This window comes from Lonchura striata, chromosome 29 (assembly GCF_050655825.1).
Source record: "Lonchura striata isolate lonStrDom1 chromosome 29, ASM5065582v1, whole genome shotgun sequence".
Taxonomy (NCBI): domain Eukaryota; kingdom Metazoa; phylum Chordata; class Aves; order Passeriformes; family Estrildidae; genus Lonchura; species Lonchura striata.
The window spans coordinates 3929323-3949666 of record NC_140731.1 but is presented as its reverse complement, the minus strand read 5'-3'; the positions used below and the strand labels follow the sequence as shown (position 1 = coordinate 3949666).

The following is a 20344-nucleotide window of genomic DNA, read 5'->3' as shown; positions in this document are numbered from 1 at the left end:
CGGTGCCGCCGCGCACCGAGAGCGCGGGGCGGTGGTCGGGACACCCCGGCCCCTCACAGCATCACTCCGCACCCACCTGCGACCCCAGCACGCCTTTAATCCCCGCACGGGGCAGAGGACAGTCAAAGGGGAGGGGGCACGGAGGTTCCCATGGGTGCCTCACGGAGGTTCTGGCGGCGGCGAGGATCCGGTGTCGGGGTGCGGAGGATCGGGGGGGTTCAGGCAGATCCCTGCTCCCGCTGCTCGGCTGGAGGGGCCGGGGGGCCGTGGGCCACCGAGGAGGGGGACAGGCTGGGGGTCTCCACCAGAGCCACGTCCCGGCAGGCGAGGCAGGCGCCCAGCTTCTCCCGGGAGGCTCCGGGAGCCAGGATGAACTCGTAGGAGAGCCCGGCCAGCACCGCGCCCAGCACCGGCCCCAGCCAGTACACCTGGAGGGGCACAGGGAGCTGGGGTGTCCCAGGGACAGGGGGGACAGGGGACCCCACCCCAGGGATGGGGACCGAGCAGAGGAATCTGCCCCAGGGATGAGGGCAGCCGTGGGGACAGGGTGTCACTTGTTTGGGGTAGGGGGACTGGGGAAAGGGGCCCATCCCAAGGATGGGGATGAGGTGGGGCTTGTCCCAAGGATGGCAATAGGGGACACACACCGGTCCTGCGATGGTGACATCATGAGGACCTGGGGGACACAGCTGGTGCTGACTTATCCCGGGGGGACCCAGCCAAGGGAAGGGAAGACCGGGAACCGCTGTCCTGGGCTGGGGATGGGGCCACGGTGGTCTCACGTGGCAGCCGGGGGACCCACCCTTACTTGGGGACTCTGGAGGAGCCCAAGGGTGCCCCCAACTCACCCAATGATCATCCCAGACACCGGTGACGACGGCCGGCCCCAGCGAGCGTGCGGGGTTCATGCTGCCCCCCGAGAACGGCCCCTGTGGGAGACGGGGGGGTCAGGGGCTGCTGGGGTGGGGACCCCTGGGTGGGTGGGACGCCGGGGGTCCTTACTGCGGCCAAGGCACCGGCGGTCACGGCGCTGCCCAGGGCCAGCCCGGCCTGCGGGGCCGCGTGCTCAGCGGCGGCGAAGGCGGCCAGTGCCAGCTGGAAGGTGGCGAAGGTCTCCCAGGCCAGCGCTGTCCCTGCCGTCCCCACCGCGCTCACCTGCGGGAGGGACACCTGTGCAGTGCCAGGTGACGGGGATGGAGACGGGGACGGGGGCACTCACCCTGGTGACCAGGCCGCTGTCGTCCGGCAGCGCCACGCGGGCAGCGGCAGAGGCCAGCGTGGCCCCCGTGCACTGGGCCAGGACCCCCGCGGCCCCGCGCAGGGCGCTCAGCTTGCGGGTGCACAGCAGGGCCAGCGTCAGCGCGGGGTTGGCCTGGGGCCCCCCGAGGGTGCAGACGAGCCCCCCGGCCACCAACCCCCCCGCCAGCGCCGGTGCCAGTGGCCCCGGGGCTGCCGAAGCCCCCAGGACCACCCCCACGAAGATGAGGGTCGCCGTCAGCTCCGCCAGCACCCCCCGCCAGAAGCGGCCGCTGCGCAGCTCCTGGGGGGACAGCGGGGCCGGGGGTCACCCCACGGGCACTGCCAGCTGCGGGTGGCACAAAGAGGGGGTGACACAGGGGCGGGGGGCCTTGGGGATGGGGTATCTCAGGGCTGGGGTGCACAAGGATTGGGTGTCTCGGGGGGTGGGGTGCCACGGCAACAGGATGCCCCAGTTTTTGGGTACCAGGGTGATGGGGTGTTTTTGTGAGGGCACCCCCTCAGCACTGGGGTACCACAGTGAGGGGTCTCTCGGTGATGGGGTACCCTGGTGATGGGGTACCCTGGCAACAGGATGCCCCAGGTTTCAGGTACCCACGGGGATGGGGTACCTCAGAGATGGGGTCCCTTGGGGATGGGACCCCTCAGCACCTGGGCACCGCAGTGAGGGGCACCTGGGCTATGGGGTGCCATGGAAACGATGCCCCAGGTACCACGGGGATGGGGTACCTCAGGGATGGGACCCCTCAATCCTTGGGCACTGCGGTGACAGTGGGGACAATGGGAACAATATCCTGGCAATGGGGCCACGGTGGGGAACACGCAGAGACCCCTGTGCCAGGGCTGCGGGCTGGGCACTGAAGTGACAGGTTTGGGGAGTCCCCATGAGTTAGGGGCTGCTCACCCACCCCCCTGGCATGGAGGGAGTGGGGCTGTGGCTTTGGGGGGGCTGGGGGGGTCGGGGCCGCTCGCAGGGTCTTACCTCCCCGATGGCCATGGTGCAGCTGTGGGAGAGGGGAGAGCAGAGCACACCCGGGGCAGGTGCACCTCCTACCCCCTGGCACTGCCACCCCTGTCCCTGTCACCCCCTTGGCACAGGGCAGCCCCGAGGTGCTGAGGGTGGGGCAGGATTTTGGGAGGGGGCTGGGGGAGTCCTTGGCTTGGGCTTGGAGCATCCCTGGGTGCCATGGCAACCCCCAGGACCCTTTGGGGTGTTGCCAGGACAACCAGAGATGAAAGGCCGGGATGAAAGGCTGGGGGGGATGGGGGGGGGTCACACATTTGGGGTGAGAGTGGGGACAGGGCTGTTCCTGGGATGAGCACAGGGACCCTCAGGGAGAGGCTGCGGGGGTCACAGGGGACAGGGTGACACTCCTGGGATGAACACAGGGGGGACAGGGTCCTGGGGGGGCTGAGGGGGTCACGGGGGACAGGGTGACACACCTGGGATGGGGACAGGGTGACACTCCTGGGATGAGCACAGGGGAGACAGGGTCCTGGGGGGGCTGAGGGGGTCACAGGGGACAGGGTGACACATCTGGGATGAGCACAGGGACATGGGGCCATGCCCTGCTGGAGGGGTGGCAATGTCACACACCTGGGAGAAAAGGGGGGACAGGGTCCCTGGTGAGGCAACAAGAGGGGTGACACTCGTGGATTGAGATGGGGACAGGGCTGTCCCTGGCAGGGGGACCAGGATGGATCACACAGCTGGGACAAAGATGGGGACAGGGCTGACCCCGAGGGTGTCACACACCTGGGACAAGAACTGGGACAGGGGTGACCCCGGGGGTGTCACACACCTGAGATAAGGATGGGGACAGGGGTGACCCGGGTTGGGTCACACACCCGGGACGAGCTCGGGGCCGGGGCTGACCCCTCCGCGGTCCCCGTGGGGGCGGAGGGAGAGCTCCGGGGGCAGCCCCGGTGCCCCCCCCGGGCCGCGGCTCTGCCGGCTCAGCACCGGCCCCGCACGTGGGGTGAGTCAGCGGGCGAAGCCCTGGCTCAGCACGGGGGGGGCCCGGCGCTGCTGAGCCCGGCAAAGCCAGAACAATCCGCGGGCACAAAGGGCTGGGACAGCGCCGGGACACGCGGGGGGACCCCGGGGGGACAGGCCTGGGGGGTTTGGGGGGGCTCCATCATGGGGGGGACCCCGGGGGGACAGGCCTGGGGGGTTTGGGGGGGCTCCATCATGGGGGGGACCCCGGGGGGACAGGCCTGGGGGTTTGGGGGGGCTCCATCTGCGGGGGGACAGCCCTGGGGGGTTTGGGGGGGCTCCATCATGGGGGGGACATGTGGGGGACCCCGGGGGGACAGGCCTGGGGGGTTTGGGGGGGCTCCATCATGGGGGGGACATGTGGGGGACCCCGGGGGGACAGGCCTGGGGGTTTGGGGGGGGCTCCATCTCAGGGGGACACCGGGGGGACAGGCCTGGGGTGTTTGGGGGGGCCCCATCATGGGGGGACATGTGGGGGACACTGAGGGGACAGGCCTGGGGATTGGGTTCTATCTGAGTGGGATATGTAGGGGGACAGCCCTGGGGTGTTTGGGGGGGCTCTATCCAGGGGGGACAGCCCTGGGGTGTTTGGGGGGGTTCCAGGGGGAATACGGGGGGGAAATGTGGGGGACACGCAGGGGGATATGAGGGGGGACAATGGGGAGGGGAGATGAGGGGGACACTTGTGGGGGACACGTGGGGAACACCCCGGGGTAGACACTGTGGTGGGACCATCACGGGGAGGGGACATTTGGGGGGACACTGAGTGGGACAGCATGGAGCGGGGGGGTCCCCAAGACCCTGTGCCACCCCCGTGCTGTCCCTGTCCCCCCGGCTGAGCTTGGTGCCAGCGCTGGGACCCCCATTCTGTCCTGACAGAATGTTCCTGGGATTCGGGGTCACCCCACTGACCCTCTGGGGACCACCAAGCCCTACAGACCCCCCAGATGCCCTAAGACCCCCCAATCTTGTCTTGTAGACCCCTGAGGTGCCCCGTGATCCCCCCAACCCTCCCCACAGACTCCCTCAGGACCCTCCGGGTGCCCCCTTCTCCCTCACAGGCTCTCCCCAAGGTGCCCCCCGGCACCCCCAACCCTACTGTGAAAAATTCAGATTTTTCCAATTGGCTTTTCGAAGATGTTACAATGAATATTATATGTGTGATGTTCGAAAGTGATGTTGTATTAATTCTCTTAAATAGTGTGTTAAATGTAGTTTTAGGTTCCAACATAATGTTAAAATAGAGATTGTATATGTGTGGGGCAGTGTTTTTTTTTTTAGGAATGAGATACTCGCTTCAAGGAACACCTAAATCTTCCAAAAAAAAAGGAATTTATGGTTTTCTTATCAGAAGAAGCGAATTTCTTCAGGCCTTGCTCGACTGGAAGACGCCTTGGGGATTAAACAAAGAGTTGACATACAACAGAGTTCTTGTTTTAAATACAATGTATGCATAACCATGAAGGATATATGAATATGCAACAGGCCATTGTTTTTAAGGTTATTTGTTTCTTTACAAGTCATGCTTTTTGTGACTTCGTGTCCGAGAGCATCTGGACGTCCGTAATTCTTTGCTTTTTATCGTCTTGTAATTGTCCTAACTCTAAACTTTATTACTCTAATTGTATGATTATTTTTATAACCATTTTATTATTATTAAACTTTTAAAATTTTATAAACCAAGTCTAGATGCTTTTGGACACTAAGTCATGAAAAGCATACTTTGTGAATAAAGGAATTACCCTTAAAACAATATGCTTGTTGCATATTTATATATCTTTCATGGTTATGCATATATTCTATTTAAAACAAGAAACTCTGTTTGTTGTACGTCAATTGTTTTTTTTTTTTAATCCCATGGCATCTTCGAGTCTGAGTAAGGCTTGAAGAAATTAGTTTGTTTTGATAAGAAGCCAGAAGCCATAAATTCTTTTCTTTTGGAAGATTTAGGTGTTCTTCGAAGTGAGTATCTCATTCTTAAAAAAACCCCCAACTTATCCCTACATACATAATCTCCATTTTAACATTCTATTGGAACTTAAAACTATATTTAACACACCACTTAAGAGAATTAATACAGCCTCACTTTCTAACATTACACATATAATATTCACTGTAATACTTTTGAAAAGCCAATCATAACACATGCATTTTTCTCACCTCTAACTAAAACCTTAGCTCCTCTAAAATCTCTAAATTCCTTAAAATTTACATTTCACACTCAGCTGGGTGGGAACCCAGGGACCCCCCCCCACCAGGTGCCCCCATCCGACTCTACAGAGCCCCCAGTGCCCTGAGGACCCCAGACCCTGCTGGAAACCCCAGACTCGCCCCACAGACCCCCTCAAGACGCTTCACAGACCCTCCAAGATGCCCCCAGACCCCTCAGGTGCCCCCCAGACCCCTCAGGTGCCCCCAAATTCTCCCTTTCCCGACTCTAAGATGGCGGCCACAGCGCCCCTCAAGTCCTGCCCTGTGGACCCCACACACCACTGGAAACGCCAGTCTCGCCCCACAGACCCCTCCAGAAGGCCCCTAGACCCCTCAGGTGCCCCCCAGACCCCTCAGGTGCTCCCCAAATTCTCCTTTTCCCGACTCTAAGATGGCGGCCACAGCGCCCCTCAGTCCTGCCCTGCAGAACCCAGAGCCCGCTGGAAACCCCAGTCTCGCCCCACAGACCCCTCAGATGCCCTCCAGACCCCTAAGATGCCCTTCAGACCCCTCAGGTGCCCCCAAGACGCCTCAGGCGCCCCCCAGACCCCTCAGGTTCCCCCCCAAATTCTCCCTTTCCCGACTCTAAGATGGCGGCCCTAGCGCTCCCTCAGAGAGGGGCAGGGCCCGCCGCGGTCACGTGACGAAGGAAAGGCGCCAATATTGCGGAGGGGGGTGTGTGTGGGGTGCGGAACCACGTGACCAGCGCTTCCAAAATGGCCTCGCCCACGATGAGGGCGGGGGGCGGGGCCAGGGGGTTAATGGCGGAGGTGGGCGGGGCTTCGCTTAAAGGGGCCGCGCCGCACCGGGGTGGGGGAGCCCGTGACATCCCCCCGGTGCGGAGCGGGGCTCGAGGGGTGCAGCCGCCCCGGGGGCTCGTGAGAGTGACCCCCCCCCCCCTCTCCCGGTTGACTCCGCTGCGGCAGAGGATGGGTGTGGGATTAAACCCCCCCCCTCCGCCGCGTCCCCCCGGTGTTCCCCCGGTGTTCCCCCGGTGTTCGCCCGGTGTCCCGGGCGGTCTGGGGAGGTCTAAGGGGGGGACGCCTCAGTTGGAGGTGGGGGTGAGACCCCCCGGGGGGTTCTTGGCTGTCGTGGGGCTCACGGGGGTCACCGGGGGGGTGACGGGCGGCACCCGCGGTGACACCGGGAGGCAGCACCGGGGGGGCGGGGGAGGACGGGGAACACCGGGGGGTGACGGGGAACACCGGGGGTGAACGGGCAGCACCGGGGGGTGACGGGGAACACCGGGGGAGAACGGGCAGCACCGGGGGGTGACACCGGGGGGTGACACCGGGGGAAGAACGGGGCAGTACCGGGGGGTGACGGGGAACACCGGAGGAGAACGGACAGCACCGAGGGGTGATACCGGGGGCTGACGGGCGGCACGGTGTGTGACACCGGGGCACGACGGGCAGTACCGAGGGGTGACACCGGGGGGTGACACCAGGGGGTGACACCGGCAGAGGGACGGGGCAGCACCGGGGGTGACACCGGGGGGGTGACGGGGCAGCACCGGGAGGTGACGCGGAGCACCGGAGGAGAACGGGCAGCACCGGGGGGTGACACCGGGGGGTGACACCGGGGGAGAACGGGCAGCACCGGGGGGGTGACACCGGGGGGGTGACACCGGGGGGGTGACACCGAGGGGTGACACCGAGGGGTGACACCGGGGGGTGACACCGGGGGGTGACACCGGAGGGTAACGGGCAGCACCGGGGGGTGACACCGGGGGGTGACACCGGGGGGTAACGGGCAGCACCGGGGGGATGACACCGGGGGGTGACACCGGGGGGTAACGGGCAGCACCGGGGGGTGACACCGGGGGTGACACCGGGGGGTGACACCGGGGGGTGACACCGGGGGGTAACGGGCATCACCGGGGGGGTTACGGGGCAGCACCGGGGGGTGACACCGGGGGGTGACACCGGCAGAGGGACGGGGCAGCACCGGGGGGTGACACCGGGGGTGACACCGGGGGTGACACCGGCAGAGGGACGGGGCAGCACCGGGGGGTGACACCGAGGGGTGACACCGGGGGGTGACACCGGCAGAGGGACGGGGCAGCACCGGGGGGGTGACACCGAGGGGTGACACCGGGGGGTGACACCGGGGGGGTGACACCGAGGGGTGACACCGGGGGCTGACACCGGGGGGTGACACCGGCAGAGGGACGGGGCAGCACCGGGGGGTGACACCGGGGGTGACACCGGGGGCTGACACCGGCAGAGGGACGGGCAGCGCCGGGTGTGACGCGCAGCCCCGGAGCCGGACGGGCAGCACCGGGCGGGGACCGGCGCTAGGACCCGGCGCGGCGGGGCCCGCCCGGATTCCAGGCTGGCTCCCGGTGTGACGTCACGCCCGGTCCCGGCCCCTCGCGCTCGGGAAAATGCTGCTCTCGGTGCCGCCGCGCTCGGGGCTCCCCGCCTTCGCCTACAACAAGGGCGGCAAGAAGGTACCGGGCCCGGTGCGGCGGGGGGACCGGCCCGGTGGCGGCGGGGCCGGGGCCGCACCGGCGGGACAGGCCCGGGGGGGGGGGGGGGAGGGGGGGCGGGGAATGGGAAACGGGGGGGGGACACCCCCCCGCACACCGGGAACGGAGCGGGGATACCCGGCTCGGTGCTCCGCTCCGCTCCTCCCGGGGGTCCCGTGTGTTCGCCCCCCCCCTCGTTCGTGCCTCAGTTTACCCGCCCCGCCCCCGTCAGTGGTGGTGGGGGAGGGGGGATCGCCCATATCCCACCCCCACCCCCTCGGGGGGCACCCCGAGCTGAGCGGGGGAGGGATTTGGGGCGGGGGGGGGACAGGGACACCCCTGTGGGGATGAGGGGGACCCCCGGGATAGGGGGGGACAGGGGGGAATGATGGGGACCCCCGGAGTGGGGTGATGATGGGGACCCCGGTGGAGAGGGGGTCCCGGGGGGTGGGGACCCTGCAGGAAGAGATTTGGGGACCCCCGGGAGGGGAGGGTGGGAAGCCAGGGGGGGTTGGGGAGAGATATTGGGGTCAAGGGGAAATGATGGGGTCCAGGGGGAGATAATGGGATCCAGGGGGGAGATAATGGGGTTGGGGGGAAATGATGGGGTCCAGGGGGAGATAATGGGGTCCAGGGGGGGATAATGGGGTCCAGGGGGAGATAATGGAGTCCAGGAGGGGATAATGGGGTCCAGGGGGGGGATAATGGGATCCAGGGGGGGATAATGGGATCCAGGGGGGGATAATGGGGTCCGGGGGGGGATAATGGGATCCAGGGGGGGATAATGGGGTCCGGGGGGGGATAATGGGATCCAGGGGGGATAATGGGGTCGGGGGGAGATAATGGGATCCAGGGGGGGATAATGGGATCCAGGGGGGATAATGGGGTCGGGGGGAGATAATGGGGTCGGGGGCAGATAATGGGATCCAGGGGGGGATAATGGGGTTCAGGGGGGAAATTATGGCGTCCAGGGGGAGATAATGGGGTCCAGGGGGGAGATAATGGGGTTGGGGGGAAATGATGGGGTCCAGGGGGAGATAATGGGGTTCAGGGGGGATAATGGGGTCCAGGGGGGGGATAATGGGGTCCAGGGGGGGATAATGGGGTCGGGGGGAGATAATAGGGTCCAGGAGGGAAATTATGGGGTCAGGGGGAAATGATGGGGTCCAGGGGGAAGATAATGGGGTCTGGCTGAGAAAATGGGGTCCAGGGGGGGAGATAATGGGGCTGGGGGGAGATAATGGGGTCCAGGGGGAAGATAATGGGGTCTGGCTGAGATAATGGGGTCCAGGGGGGAAATTATGGGGTCCAGGGTGAGATAATGGGGTCAGGGAGAAATGAAGGGGTCCAGGGTTCCCGGGGGCGGTGACGGCGTTCCCGGGGGGCTGAGGGGGTTTGGGGGGGCCCCGGGTGGTCGCGGGGGATTCCCGGCTCCACGTTGACATTAGCCCGGGGGTTTCCAGCTCGGGGGTCCCCGGGAGTGCTGGGGGGGCTCCCCGAGGTGGGGGCTTCCTGCAGCCCCCCGGGATGGGCTGAACCCCACTTGGGTGGGTTCCGGCAGCCCCTCCCTACATCCACGCGGTCTCCTCGGGGAGGGGAGGATTTTGGGGGGCTGCAGCAGAGCCGAGGTGGGTGCTGACCCCCCACCCCTCCCCAGCAGCCCTATGTGCCCCCGGCACAGCCCCTGGGCCCCCCCAGCCCCAGCCCAGCCGGGGGGGCCCCGGACCAGCTCAGCAAGACCAACCTCTACATCCGGGGGCTGCACCCCGGCACCACGGACCAGGACCTGGTCAAGCTCTGCCAGCCGTGAGTGGGGCTGGGGTCCCGCTGGGTTCTGACCCCACCCCACCCCACAGCCCCTCCAGGGGGGCTGGGGGGTCCCACTGGGTTCTGACACCCCCTTTTTTCCCCCCCCAGCTATGGGAAGATCGTCTCCACCAAAGCCATCCTGGATAAAACAACCAACAAGTGCAAAGGTTGGGGGGCTGCAGGGCTGGAGGGGGGGTCCGGGGGGGTTTTGGGGGGGGTCTCCCTGACCTCTCACCCCTCCCCAGGTTATGGTTTCGTGGACTTTGACAGCCCCACAGCCGCCCAAAAAGCCGTGACGGCCCTGAAGGCCAGTGGGGTGCAGGCACAGATGGCCAAGGTATGGACCCCCCCCCTACCCCCACCGACCCCCAGAGCCCCCCGGGACCCCCGCCAGGAGCCCGGGCAGCCCCCTGACCCCTCCCCACAGCAACAGGAGCAGGACCCCACCAACCTGTACATCTCCAACCTGCCGCTGGGCGTGGACGAGCAGGAGCTGGAGGCGCTGCTGAAGCCCTTCGGGCAGGTGGTCTCCACCCGCATCCTGCGGGACCCCCACGGGGCCAGCCGGGGGGTGGGCTTCGCACGGTACGGGGGGCCCAGCAGGATTTGGACTGTGGGGGGGCTGCAGGGATGGGGGGTACGTGGGGCTGGGGGGCTTAGGAGGATGGGGAGGGCTGGGGGGGACAGGGACTTGTGGGGGGCTGCACAGAACTGGGGGGGCTGCAGGGGATGGGGTGTACATGGGGCTGGGGGGCTCAGGAGGATGGGGAGGGCTGGGGGGGACAGGGACTTGTGGGGGGCTGCAGGGGATGGGGGGGACATGGGCATGGGGGGGCTCAGGAGGATGGGAAGGGCTCGGGGGACAAGGGCTTAGGGGGTCTGCACAGATTTGGGGGTCTGCAGAGATGGGTACATGGGGCTGGGGGGCTCAGGAGGATTGGGAGGGCTGGGGGGGCAGGGATTTGGGGGGGCTGCGCAGAACCGGGGGGGCTTCCAGAGCTGGGGGGCTGCAGGGGATGGGGGTAAATGAGGCTGGGGGTGCACAGGAGATTGGAGAGGGTTGGGCGGACAGAGACTTAGTGGGGGATGCAGAGATTTGGGGGACTGGGGGTACAGGGATTTGGGGAGGGGGGCTGCACAGGTTTGGGGAGTTGCCAGAGCTGTGGGGCTGCAGGGGGTGGGGGGTACATGGGGTTGGGGGGGCTCAGGAGGATGGGGAGCATTGGGGGGACAAGGATTTGGGGGGCTGCAGGGGATGGGAGGGCTGGGGGGAACAAGGACTTTGGGGGTCTGCAGAGATTTGGGGGGCTGGGGGGGCTCAGGAGGATGGGGAGCATTGGGGGGACAAGGATTTGGGGGGCTGCAGAGATTGGGGGGCTGCAGGGGATGGGGGGGCTCAGGATGGGGCGTGCAGAAGGGGGTGTGGACTCGGGGGAGTTTTTGGGGGGCACGGAGGGGTGGGGAAAGCCGCAGGGATGAAGGGTTTTGGTGGGAGGGGGCAATCTGGGGGGGCTGGGGAGGGGGCAGAGGGATGGGGAGGGGGCTGCCCCCCGTGCGGCCCCCCGGCCCAGCCCCGCTGCCCCCAGGATGGAATCCACGGAGAAGTGCGAGGCCGTCATCACCCACTTCAACGGGAAGTTCATCAAGACCCCCCCGGGGGTGCCCGGTGGGTTTGGGGGGTCCCGGGGGGATTTTGGGGGTGCTGGGGGGGGGCAGGCAGCACTGACGCCCCCTCCTCAGCCCCCCCAGACCCCCTGCTCTGCAAGTTCGCTGACGGGGGGCAGAAGAAGCGGCAGAGCCAGGGCAAGTTCGTGTCCAACGGCCGAGCCTGGGCCCGGGACGGCGACACGGTGAGCGGGTCACGGGGCTGGGGCTTTTAACATTGGATTTATATTTTACTGCAAGTTTTAATTCAAAAATCAGGGGGGTTAGAGTGAATTTTTGAAAAAAAATGGTTTATAAATTTTAAGGGTTAGGTGATTTAGCTAAGTGAAAAAAATGTTGGATGTAATTAATATGTTAATTTTTGGTTTAGTAAAAAAGTATAAATATGTATTTTAAATGTACATATCTATATATATACGTATTATATATATATAATATATATAATTATAATATGTAATATATAATCTATAATAAATAATATATAAAATACAATATATAACATATATATGTATAATATATGTTATTATATATCATATATATGATTATATATACATATTATATTTAATATATTTTTATATAAAATTCATATAATATATATAATATTACATATTATATATATAATGCAATAAATTACTAAATAAACTATTCTTTATTAAGCAAGATATTAATTTAATGTAATTTTTTATGTATATCACTGACAGACGTGCCGAAGCCACAATATATAATATGTCTATAACAGATTACATATATAATATATATTTATACATATAATTTATATATGTTAAAAATTACATGCATTTTATAAATTTATTTTCGTTTATTTGCGTATATGTATTAATATAATATAACGTAACATTAGCATAGCATAACGTAACAAACGTAACAAACATAATATAATGTAATTAATGTAATGTAATTAATGTAATATAATAAATATAATATAATATAATATAATATAATATAATATAATATAATATAATATAATAAATATAATGTAATTAATATAATATAAAACACAATATCATGTATTATATATGATAATAGATATTTATAGTTTTACATATTTTCTATCATTTATATGTTAAAAGATTAATTTACTTTTTATTTATATTTATTTTGTATTTTTATTAACATACTTCTATTTACATCTATTTTAATATATTTACTAATGTATTAACATTAATATTAAATACTAATGTTATTTTATACTTTTACCTTATTTTTAACATTGATTTTTATATTTATTTTTATTTATGTACTTATATTTGCATCCATTTTAATTAATATTACTATATTACTATTTGACTATATGACTATATTACTATATGACTATATTACTATATTAATATGTTAACATAGTAATATAATAATATAGTAAAGATTACTATAGTAATATATTAATATATTACTATATTAATAGAGTAATATAATAATATTGTAATATATTACTATAATAATATAACATAGTAATATAGTAATGTATTAATTAATATAATAATATAGTAATATGTTAGTATATTAATATAGTAATATAATAATATATTAATATAGTAATATATTAATTAATATAATATATTTATATATTTTTATATTACTGTATTAATATTTTAATATAGTAACATAGTAATTAATATATTACTATATTACTACATTAACATATTAAATATTACTATATTAATATATAAATATATTAATATAGTAATCATACTTTATTAATATATTAATAGTAATTTTCTATTTTAACATTGATTTGTATGGATTTATATTTACATTTGTTTCCAGTTTTTATTCACTCGTCTTTCCCCGCAGGGCACCGTGACCTTGGCCTACGACCCCGCGGCGGCGCTGCAGAACGGGTGGGTGCCCCCGGGCGCCCCCGGGCCCGGCGGGGCGGGGGCTGCCGGCCGCGGCCCCCCCAGCCCTGACCCCCCGCCCCGCAGGTTCTACCCCGCGCCCTACGGGCTGGCCCCCGGCCGGATGCTGCCCCCCGCCGCCCTGGCCCCCTACCTGCCCTCCCCGGTCTCCTCCTACCAGGTACGGGGGGCTCGGGGGGCCGGGGGGGTCCGGCCGGGGCGGGGGTCCCCACCCGGGGAAGGGCCGGGGCGCTCGGGGACCCCCCGGCTGCTCCCACCCGCTGTCACCCACAGGTCCACGGCCCCGCCTGGATGCACCAGTCCTACCTCGTGCAGCCCACGGTGAGCCACGCGCGGTGTCACAGCCGGTGTCACAGCCGGTGTCACAGCCGGTGTCACAGCCGGTGTCACACCTGGTGCCACGCGCGGTGCCACAGCCGGTGTCACAGCCGGTGTCACAGCCGGTGTCACAGCCGGTGTCACACGCGGTGTCACAGCCGGTGTCACAGCCGGTGTCACGCCCGGTGTCACAGCCGGTGTCACACCCGGTGCCACAGCCGGTGTCACACCCGGTGCCACGCGCGGTGTCACAGCCGGTGTCACAGCCGGTGTCACAGCCGGTGTCACACGCGGTGCCACGCGCGGTGTCACAGCCGGTGTCACAGCCGGTGTCACAGCCGGTCCCACGCGCGGTGTCACAGCCGGTGTCACAGCCGGTGTCACAGCCGGTGTCACAGCCGGTCCCACGCGCGGTGTCACAGCCGGTGTCACAGCCGGTGTCACAGCCGGTCCCACGCGCGGTGTCACAGCCGGTGTCACAGCCGGTGTCACAGCCGGTGTCACGCCCAGTGTCACGCCCGGTGTCACAGCCGGTGTCACAGCCGGTGTCACAGCCGGTGTCACGCCCAGTGTCACGCCCGGTGTCACAGCCGGTGTCACACCTGGTGCCACGCCCGGTGTCACAGCCGGTGTCACAGCCGGTGTCACAGCCGGTGTCACACGCGGTGCCACAGCCGGTGTCACACCTGGTGTCACACGCGGTGCCACAGCCGGTGTCACACCCGGTGTCACAGCCGGTGCCACACGCAGTGTCACAGCCGGTGTCACAGCCGGTGCCACGCGCGGTGTCACAGCCGGTGTCACACCTGGTGCCACACCCGGTGTCACAGCCGGTGTCACGCCCGGTGTCACACCTGGTGCCACACCCGGTGTCACAGCCGGTGTCACGCCCTGAGGGAGGGAGGGGTGGGAACCCTGCTTGGATCTGCCTCACCCACCCTGCCCCACCCAGATGGGGGAGGGGATGCTGGAACCCCACCCAGATGGGGGAGGGGACGCTGGAATCCCACCCTGATGGGGGAGGGGACACTGGAGCCCCACCCAGATGGGGGAGGGGATGCTGGAACCCCTCCCCTGCCCCACCCTGATGGGGGAGGGGACACTGGAGCCCCACCCAGATGGGGGAGGGGACACTGGAACCCCACCCAGATGGGGGAGGGGACGCTGGAACCCCACCCAGATGGGGGAGGGGATGCTGGAGCCCCACCCAGATGGGGGAGGGGATGCTGGAGCCCCTCCCCTGCCCCACCCACTTTTGCTCCACCCCCTGCAGCCAAGGCACTCCCACTTTGCCAGCAAGCCACACCCACATTTCACAGGCCCCACCCACTTTGGGCTCACCTCGGGGGTCCCTGTGTCCTGTCCCGTGTCCCCTCTGCATGGGTGCAAAGTCCCCCCGTGTCCCCCAGAGTCCCCCCATGTCCCCATGTCCCCCCCCATGTCCGTCATGTCCCCCATGTCCTCATGTCCCCTGTGTCCCCATATCCCCATGTCCCCCCATGTCCCCGTGTCCCACCCATGTCCCTTCCCATGTTCCGCATGTCCCCCCATGTTCCCATGTCCCCAGTGTCCCACCATGTCCTCATGTCCCCCATGTCCCCCTGTGTCCCCCCATGTCCCCGTTTCCCCGCGCTAACGCTGCCGTGCAGGGCGCGGTGCTGGCCCCTGCCGTGGACCATGCTGTCCCCAGTGTCACCCATGTCCCCATGTGTCCCCCCATGTCCCCCATGTCCCCCATGTCCCCCATGTCCCCCCATGTCCCCATGTCCCCCCATGTCCCCATGTGTCCCCATGTCCCCCATGTCCCCCATGTCCCCCCCATGTCCCCCATGTCCCCCATGTCCCCATGTCCCCCCCATGTCACCCTGTCCCTCCGTGTCCCCATGCCCCCCATGTCCCCATGTCCCCCATGTCCCCCATGTCCCCATGTCCCCCCCGTGTCCCCCATGTCCCCATGTGTCCCCATGTGTCCCCATGTCCCCCCCATGTCCCCATGTCCCCATGTCCCCCCCATGTCCCCCATGTCCCCATGTCCCCATGTCCCCCCCATGTCCCCATGTCCCCCCCATGTCCCCATGTCCCCATGTCCCCCCCATGTCCCCCATGTCCCCATGTCCCCCCCATGTCCCCCATGTCCCCATGTCCCCCCCATGTCCCCATGCCCCCCATGTCCCCCCCATGTCCCCCTGTCCCCCCGTGTCCCCGCGCTGACGCTGCCGTGCAGGGCGCGGTGCTGGCCCCCGCCGTGGACCACGCTGTCCCCCTCCAGCCCTCCGTGGTGGCCCCCCTGGCCCAGCAGCTCGGCCACCTCTCTCTGGGCAGCGCTGGCACGGTAAGACCCCCCGAGACCCCCCCTCCAAACCCCCGGGACCCCTCCCCGGCCCCCCTGACCTCCCCCCGCCCTGTCCCCAGTACGTCCCCGCCGCCGCCGCCGTCCCCGGAGCCTTCATCCCGCCGTACCCGCCGGTGCCGCCCGCGCTCCCGCTGGAGGTGAGCGCGGGGTTTGGGGGTGCGGGGTTTGGGGGTGCGGGGTTTGGGGGTGTGGGGTTTTTGGGTTTGCAGGGTTTGGGGGTGCAGGTTTGGGGGTGTGGGGTTTTTGGGGGTGCAGGGTTTGGGGGTGCATGATTTTTGGGGTGCAAGGGTTTGGGGTGCAGGGTTTGGGGGTGCAGGATTTGGGGTTTCAGGTTTGGGGGTGCAGGATTTTGTGGGTGCAGGATTTTGGGGTGCAGGATTTTAGGGATTGAGGATTTTGGGGTGCAGTATTTTGGGGTGCAGGATTTTAGGGATTGAGGATTTTGGGGGTACAGGATTTTTGAGGTGCAGGATTTTGGGGGTACAGAATTTTTGGGTTGCAGGATTTTTGGGGTGCAGGATTTTAGGGATTGAGGATTTTGGGGTGCAGGATTTTGGGGGTGCAGGGTTTGGGGTGCAGGATTTGGGGGTACAGGATTTTAGGGATTGAGGATTTTGGGGTGCTGGATTTTTGGGGTGCAGGATTTTGGGGGTGCAGGGTTTGGGGTGCAGGATTTGGGGTGCAGGATTTTTGGGTTGCAGGATTTGGGGGTACAGGATTTTAGGGATTGAGGATTTTGGGGTGCAGGATTTTGGGGTGCAGGATTTTAGGGATTGAGGATTTTGGGGTACAGGATTTTTGGGGTGCAGGATTTTAGGGATTGAGGATTTTGGGGTGCAGGATTTTGGGGTGCAGGATTTTTGGGGTGCAGGATTTTTGGGGTGCAGGATTTTGGGGTGCAGGATTTTGGGGTGCATTAACCCCTCCCCGCAGGACGGCGGAGCCGCCCCCACCCACGGCCCCATCGAGTCCCCGTCCGAGCCCGGCGCCTTCCCCTACCCCTACCCCAAGTAGCGGCGGGGGGGGCCCGGCCCGAGGGACCCCCCCCCAAAATCCTCCGGGAGGGGCCGCGCCGGGACCCCCGCCCGGTGCCCACCCCCCCAAAACCGGGGGGGTCCCCGAGCCCGGCGTGGGGTGAGGGGGGGTCCCAGCTCTGGGCGTGGGTGGGTGGGGGTCCCGCTGCCCCCCCCAAATTTCACCCCCACCTTCCCCCCTCGGAGGGCTTTTCTTCCTCCCGCGTTTTCTAAAAAATGGAAAAATGGAAAAAAAAAAATTCCATACGCGCAAAAAAAAAAAAAAAAAAAAAAAGGAAAAAAAAGAAAAAGAAAAGAAAAAAAAAAGGCAAAAAAAAAAAAAGAAAAAAGGCAAAAAAAAGAAAAAAGGCAAAAAAACGAAAAAAAAAAAGGCAAAAGCCGCCGCCGCCGCCGTGCGCTGCCCCGGGGGGGTCCGGGGGTCCCGGCCGCCCCCCCCCCTTTTCGTGCTTCCAGGGCCCGCGGCCCCGCCGGCCCCGGTGCCCCCCGTGCCTTCTGCTGCCCGGTGCCCCCGGCCCGGGGCCCGGGGTGCTGGGGGGGCCACGGAGACCCCCCCACCCCCATCTCCGGGCGCCAGCCCCCCGCAGGGCCGGGGGTGCTCCCCTCCCCCTCCCCATCCCCTCCCCACCCCCCCCAGCCATTCCTGCCCCGGGGGGGTCGGTCAAGTGCAATAACCCCCCCAAAAACCCCCCAAAACCCCCTCGCCCCCCCCCAACCTTCAGCTTCGACGGGCGCCCCGAGGGTCAGCCAGGCACTTTAGACCCCCGCGCCCCCCCCGGGGGGACCCCGGCCCCCCAATCCCCTCTGTGTCCCCCCCCCACCCAGCGACAATCAGGGGGTCCCATGGGGGCGGCTCTTGCAACCAAAGATGGGGGGGGGGTGGGGGGAAGCTGAGCAGCCCCCCCCCCAAAAAAAGGCTTCGCACCCCCCTCACCGGGGGTCTGTCCGTCCGTCCCTCCCCGCTATGGGGGGGGCATCCCCCCCAAATCCCACCCCCAAATCGCTTCCACCTCTGTGCCCCCCCCCCCCAACTCTGCCCAGGGGCCTCCCGGTTCTTCCAGCCCCCTCCCCAAATTGTAAGGGGGGGGGTCCCCAGAGGGGTTCCCCCCCCCCACCCCGCCACACATCTACCTCACCCCACAGCTCGGGGGGCGCCCAGCCCCGGTCTGGGGGTGTCGGGGGGGGGCTTCAGCCCTTAGCCCCCCCTCCCCCGGGGTGACGCCCCCTCCCCCCGGTTTCAGCCATCGCCCACCCCCCCCCGTTGCTGCTACAGCCCCCCCCCCCGGGCACGGCCCCTTTGGTCGGGGGGCTGTGACCCCCCCAAGGAAGGAACCAAAGAGGGAGACCCCCCCCCATCCTCCCCTGGACCCCCCCTCGGGGCTGGGGGGGCGCTGGGACCCCCGTGCTGAGCCCCCACCCCGCTGCTGGTTTGGAGGGGGGGCTGAGATTTGGGGTCCCGTCGGTCCTGGGTTTGGGGGGGGGGGAAACTCGAGCTGCCAAGGAAAAGCTGAGACCCCCCCCCACCACCTCCCTTTTCCCCCGAGACCACCCCCCCCCTCTCAAAAGGCCCCCCCCTCTTTAATTTATACGTAGCGCATTTTGTACAGGTTTTTAAGTTGCTTTTTTTTAAAAAAAAAAGAAAAAAAAAATCTCGAGAGGTTTCTAGTTTTGTATTTTCTTCCTCCTGCTTCCGCGCTCGCCCCCGCGACCCCCCCCCAAAAAAACACCCCCGCGACCCCCCCCACCCCACTCGACACCCCCCCCCTTCGAGGTTGGTTTTTTTTTTTTTTTCTAAATAAAAAATGGCAAGAAAAGGACAAAAAAGCGTTTTGTGTGGTGAGAAAAGGGTGGGGGGAGGGAATCCCACAAAGCCCCCCCGCCCCCCCCAAATTCAGGGGTCCCAACCCCCCCCCCCCCAAAAAAAAAAGGCTCGGACCACGGTGTGTTTATCAAACGTGAATTTTTTATTCTCGAACGCAACACGCGGGTGGGGGGGGGATCCTACAACTTTTTTGGGGAGGGGGTCGGGGTCGGGGTGGGGGGGACATCAACAGGCAACAGCGAGGAGGGCGGGGGTTTTGGGGGGGGGGGCCGCCCCCCTCCTCTAAACCTTATCAAAAACGAGATTGGTCCTAAAAATATAGAAAGAAATAAATTTAAATTCACAAAAACCTGTACAATTATCAAAAAGTCACTAAAACAACACGGCTGGTTATAGAAAAGGCGGTGGAGGGGGGGGAGGACAAAGAGACCCCCCCCCCCAGCCCCTCCCCAGCCCCCCCGAGGGGGTGGGGGGCCAGCCGGGGGATTTTTGGGGGTGGGGGGTGTCAAACTGGGGTGAGGAGGGGGGAGAGGGAAAGGAGGGGGGGGCAACTTTTAACTGAACGAACACGAGAACGCTACGGAGACTCCCGAAAAAGTTTCCCACGACAGAAAAAAGAAACAAAAAAAAAAAAAAAAAAAAAAACCAACAACAAAAAAAAACCAACCCAAAAAAATACCCAAAAAAAAAACCTGACGGATCCGAAAACGTGACTTAAAACCACAAAAAAAGTCCGTTTACAGCGCAGTTATTTAGATAAAATATAAATATTTATGCGTAATATAAAGTCAGTTCAAATAGACTTCAAATCACCTCTCAGTTTCAAAGCAAAAAAATAAAATAAAATAAAAAGTTTTCTGAGGTTTATCTGATAGAAAAAAGGCTACTTTGAGACGGGGGTGGGGGGGTTTTGGGGGGCGGGGGGCGCGGCCGGACCCCCCCTGCCCAGGTAGGTGAGTTGTTTTCAGTGCTCTGCGGGGCGTGGGGAGGGGGGGACGCGCCGGGACCCCCCCCCAAAAAAGCCCCTCTGGCCGCAGGACCCCCAGAGCGAGTACCCGTAATATCCTGGCTGGGGGGGGGCTGCCGGGCTGGGCCTGGGGGGGGGTCCTGGCCACCCCCAAACACGGGGTGACCCATGGGGGGGGGGGGGACGGGACCCCTGCCCCAAATTCAGGACCCCTCCCCACCCATTGCAGCCCCCCCCGGTGGGGGCCGCACCCGCCTGAGGCTTCAAGTCCATGGTGGGGGGGGAGGGGTGGGTGGGTGGGTGGGTGGGGGGCTGCACCCCCACCCCCCCCCCAGCACCCCGGGGTTGCAGGAGCATCCCTGAGGGGCGAGGGGGCGGCCAGGACCCCCCCCCAGCCCCCCACGGCGGGGAGGGGGGGCCGGGCTCTTCCTGAGAAGTGGGGGCAGGGAAAGGGGGGGGGGTGGGTGCCGGGACCCCCCCCCAAAACCTCGGCCCTCCCCAGTTTTGGTCCCTGGAGCCGGGTGGGGAGGGGTCCGAGGGCAGAGGGGGGTGGGGTGGGGGGCTGCACCGG

The 20344-nt window shown here is 61.6% G+C and overlaps 2 protein-coding genes across 3 annotated transcripts; one reads left to right on the top strand and one right to left on the bottom strand.

The window, feature by feature from the left end:
* Positions 1-212: 212 nt before the first annotated feature.
* LOC110477091 (aquaporin-2) lies at positions 213-3431 on the bottom strand. 2 transcript variants are annotated; one of them, XM_031507211.3, is made up of 5 exons: positions 2240-3431; positions 1220-1540; positions 1003-1155; positions 849-929; positions 213-428 (listed from the first exon to the last, which is right to left on the bottom strand). In XM_031507211.3, the coding sequence occupies exons 1-5, from the start codon at positions 2252-2254 to the stop codon at positions 219-221; spliced, it is 780 nt and encodes a 259-aa protein (XP_031363071.2). In that variant the 5' UTR covers positions 2255-3431; the 3' UTR covers positions 213-218. The 2 variants fall into 2 exon arrangements, with proteins under 2 accessions (XP_031363071.2, XP_085419113.1); XM_085562987.1 differs by having other exon boundaries at positions 213-929.
* Positions 3432-7759: 4328 nt separating this feature from the next.
* On the top strand, positions 7760-18497 carry RBMS2 (RNA binding motif single stranded interacting protein 2). Its single transcript, XM_085563104.1, has 13 exons — positions 7760-7916; positions 9592-9740; positions 9852-9910; positions 9989-10080; positions 10171-10328; positions 11330-11409; positions 11484-11593; positions 13218-13264; positions 13349-13442; positions 13556-13603; positions 15825-15932; positions 16013-16090; positions 16887-18497. Exons 1-13 carry the CDS (start codon positions 7851-7853, stop codon positions 16965-16967), a joined length of 1170 nt encoding a protein of 389 aa, XP_085419230.1. The 5' UTR covers positions 7760-7850; the 3' UTR covers positions 16968-18497.
* The last annotated feature ends 1847 nt before the right edge of the window (positions 18498-20344 follow it).

Coding starts and splice junctions, on each gene's coding strand:
- LOC110477091 (XM_085562987.1), bottom strand. Junction 1,156..1,219: donor ACAGCGGCCTGGTCACCAGG/GTGAGTGCCCCC, acceptor TCCCTCCCGCAG/GTGAGCGCGGTGGGGACGGC. Junction 930..1,002: donor CCGCCGGTGCCTTGGCCGCA/GTAAGGACCCCC, acceptor CGTCTCCCACAG/GGGCCGTTCTCGGGGGGCAG.
- RBMS2 (XM_085563104.1), top strand. CDS start 7,851: ATGCTGCTCTCGGTGCCGCCGCGCTCGGGGCTCCCCGCCTTCGCCTAC. Junction 9,911..9,988: donor AACAACCAACAAGTGCAAAG/GTTGGGGGGCTG, acceptor ACCCCTCCCCAG/GTTATGGTTTCGTGGACTTT. Junction 11,410..11,483: donor GACCCCCCCGGGGGTGCCCG/GTGGGTTTGGGG, acceptor CCCCCTCCTCAG/CCCCCCCAGACCCCCTGCTC.